Source organism: Nanorana parkeri, unplaced genomic scaffold (assembly GCF_000935625.1).
Source record: "Nanorana parkeri isolate BGI_ZX_2015 unplaced genomic scaffold, ASM93562v1 scaffold2454, whole genome shotgun sequence".
Lineage (NCBI taxonomy): Eukaryota > Metazoa > Chordata > Amphibia > Anura > Dicroglossidae > Nanorana > Nanorana parkeri.
Genome location: NW_017308722.1, coordinates 546 through 3,354, shown reverse-complemented (window position 1 = coordinate 3,354; position 2,809 = coordinate 546). Strand labels below are relative to the sequence as shown.

Genomic DNA, 2,809 nt, shown 5'->3' with positions numbered 1-2,809 from the left:
GGCAAGGGGCTGGTGGGGGTGGTGACGGGAGAGGTGAGAGGTGCCGGGGATTCTGGGACATGATCCAGGAACAGACAAGGGGCGTGTCTGGGTGGTGACGGGAGAGGTGAGCGGTGCCGGGGATTCTGGGACATGATCCAGGAACAGACAAGGGGCGTGTCTGGGTGGTGACGGGAGAGGTGAGCGGTGCCGGGGATTCTGGGACATGATCCAGGAACAGACAAGGGGCGTGTCTGGGTGGTGACGGGAGAGGTGAGCGGTGCCGGGGATTCTGGGACATGATCCAGGAACAGACAAGGGGCGTGTCTGGGTGGTGACGGGAGAGGTGAGCGGTGCCGGGGATTCTGGGACATGATCCAGGAACAGACAAGGGGCGTGTCTGGGTGGTGACGGGAGAGGTGAGCGGTGCCGGGGATTCTGGGACATGATCCAGGAACAGACAAGGGGCGTGTCTGGGTGGTGACGGGAGAGGTGAGCGGTGCCGGGGATTCTGGGACATGATCCAGGAACAGACAAGGGGCGTGTCTGGGTGGTGACGGGAGAGGTGAGCGGTGCCGGGGATTCTGGGACATGATCCAGGAACAGACAAGGGGCGTGTCTGGGTGGTGACGGGAGAGGTGAGCGGTGCCGGGGATTCTGGGACATGATCCAGGAACAGACAAGGGGCGTGTCTGGGTGGTGACGGGAGAGGTGAGCGGTGCCGGGGATTCTGGGACATGATCCAGGAACAGACAAGGGGCGTGTCTGGGTGGTGACGGGAGAGGTGAGCGGTGCCGGGGATTCTGGGACATGATCCAGGAACAGACAAGGGGCGTGTCTGGGTGGTGACGGGAGAGGTGAGCGGTGCCGGGGATTCTGGGACATGATCCAGGAACAGACAAGGGGCGTGTCTGGGTGGTGACGGGAGAGGTGAGCGGTGCCGGGGATTCTGGGACATGATCCAGGAACAGACAAGGGGCGTGTCTGGGTGGTGACGGGAGAGGTGAGCGGTGCCGGGGATTCTGGGACATGATCCGGGAACAGACAAGGGGCGTGTCTGGGTGGTGACGGTATCATTGTGTGTGTCAGGTTCCTATAAGGTGTCAGGATGTCTCTGTCTATCTCTCCATGGAGGAGTGGGAGTATCTAGAAGGACACCGGGATCTCTACAAGGACGTGGTGATGGAGAATGCCCCGCCCCTCACATCACCGGGTAAGAGGAGACTACAATACGAATGGCATGAGGAGGAGATACTGGACACCATATGAAGGTCCGTCTCCCTTCCTCAGGTCTATGTGAGACGACTTCTAGAGACGTACACAGAACATGAACCCTGAAGGTACTTTCGATGCTGGTGAGATGTCTCTAACACGATGTGATGTTTGTGACTCCTCAGGTGGACGCCACGTTTCGTCTGCAGAGGACGATGGAGAAGACAATGGGATCACCGGACATGGTCAGGGAGAGAGACCTTTTCTGTGCTCGGATTGCGGTCAAAGTTTTAAACGGAAAGATCATCTGATCAGACATGTGAGAATTCACACGGGGGAGAGTTTTCCGTGTGTAGAGTGCGGGAAACGTTTCAAATGGAAGGACCGACTGGTAGCGCATATGAGAACCCACACAGGCGAAAAGCCGTACTATTGTCCAGAGTGCGGGAAACGCTTCGCCCAGAAAGGCAATCTTAACAAGCATCGGGAAACTCACACAGAGAAAAGGTCCCTGTCGTGCTCAGAGTGCGGGAAGTGTTTTGAAAAGAGATCTGAGCATACCATACATCGGAGAATTCACACTGGTCAGGTGACCTTTTCCTGCTTGGAATGCGGAAAATCATTTATAAATAAATCCCAACTTACTGTACACCAAAAAAATCACACCGGGGAAAGGCCCTTCCCATGTTCTGAATGTAATAAATCGTTCGTAGCAAAATCAGAACTTGTTGTACATCAGAGAAGCCACACCGGGGAGAAGCCGTTTTCATGCCCAGAGTGCGGGAGAGGCTTTTCCATTAAAGGACATTTAACGTGCCACCTGAAACTGCACACTGGTGAGAAGCCGTTCTCCTGCCAAGAGTGTGGGAAACGTTTCAGACTTAAAGATGAACTCATTGTACACATAAGAAGCCACACGGGCGAGCTTCCTTTTGTATGCTTAGAGTGCGGGAAAGGTTTTGCACTGAAGGCTAAACTTCGCAGGCACGAGAGAACTCACACGGGCGAGCGACCCTTTGCCTGTTCGGAGTGCGAGAAAAACTTCTTACAAAAATCGCACCTTCTCAGACACATGAGAAACCACACAGGCGAGCGTCCTTTCCTGTGTGTAGAGTGCGGGAAGCGTTTCCTTTATAAGCGAGACCTTTCTGCTCACCAGAGAAGTCACGCGGGTGAGCATGTTTTTTCGTGCTCGGATTGCGGGAAATGTTTCACTTACAAAGGGCAATTTCTGAGACACCTGAAAACTCACACGGGTCAGTCTCCTCCTTCCTGCCCCATAGTGCGGAAAGGGTTTCACCCATAAATGTGGCTTTGCTGTTCACCGGTCATAAGAGTAAGTCAATGTTTCGTAATAAAAGATTTTCTTGTGCCCCTGTAAATCTGTGTGGGTGGGTCTCCTTCCATTTCCTGCCCACCTTCGGAGCTGTGGATGTTCCTGCTTCTCATTCCTCCTGCATATAATAGAAGAGAGAGGAGGAGCCCTCCTGAATAAATGGAATACCTCAGGGGCGGAGTCTAAAGGGGCCGATCATTGATGCTTCATTGGAGTTATCTTGCCAGAGACCTTACATCTGGGGCTGGTCTGTAACCTGGAGTCGTAGGGCCTGATAGAACC

At 54.2% G+C, this 2,809-nt stretch overlaps 1 protein-coding gene across 1 annotated transcript; it reads left to right on the top strand.

The window, feature by feature from the left end:
* Positions 1–1,306: 1,306 nt before the first annotated feature.
* On the top strand, positions 1,307–2,497 carry LOC108801705 (gastrula zinc finger protein XlCGF52.1-like). The gene has a single exon (XM_018573609.1). It carries the CDS (start codon positions 1,307–1,309, stop codon positions 2,495–2,497), a length of 1,191 nt encoding a protein of 396 aa, XP_018429111.1.
* The last annotated feature ends 312 nt before the right edge of the window (positions 2,498–2,809 follow it).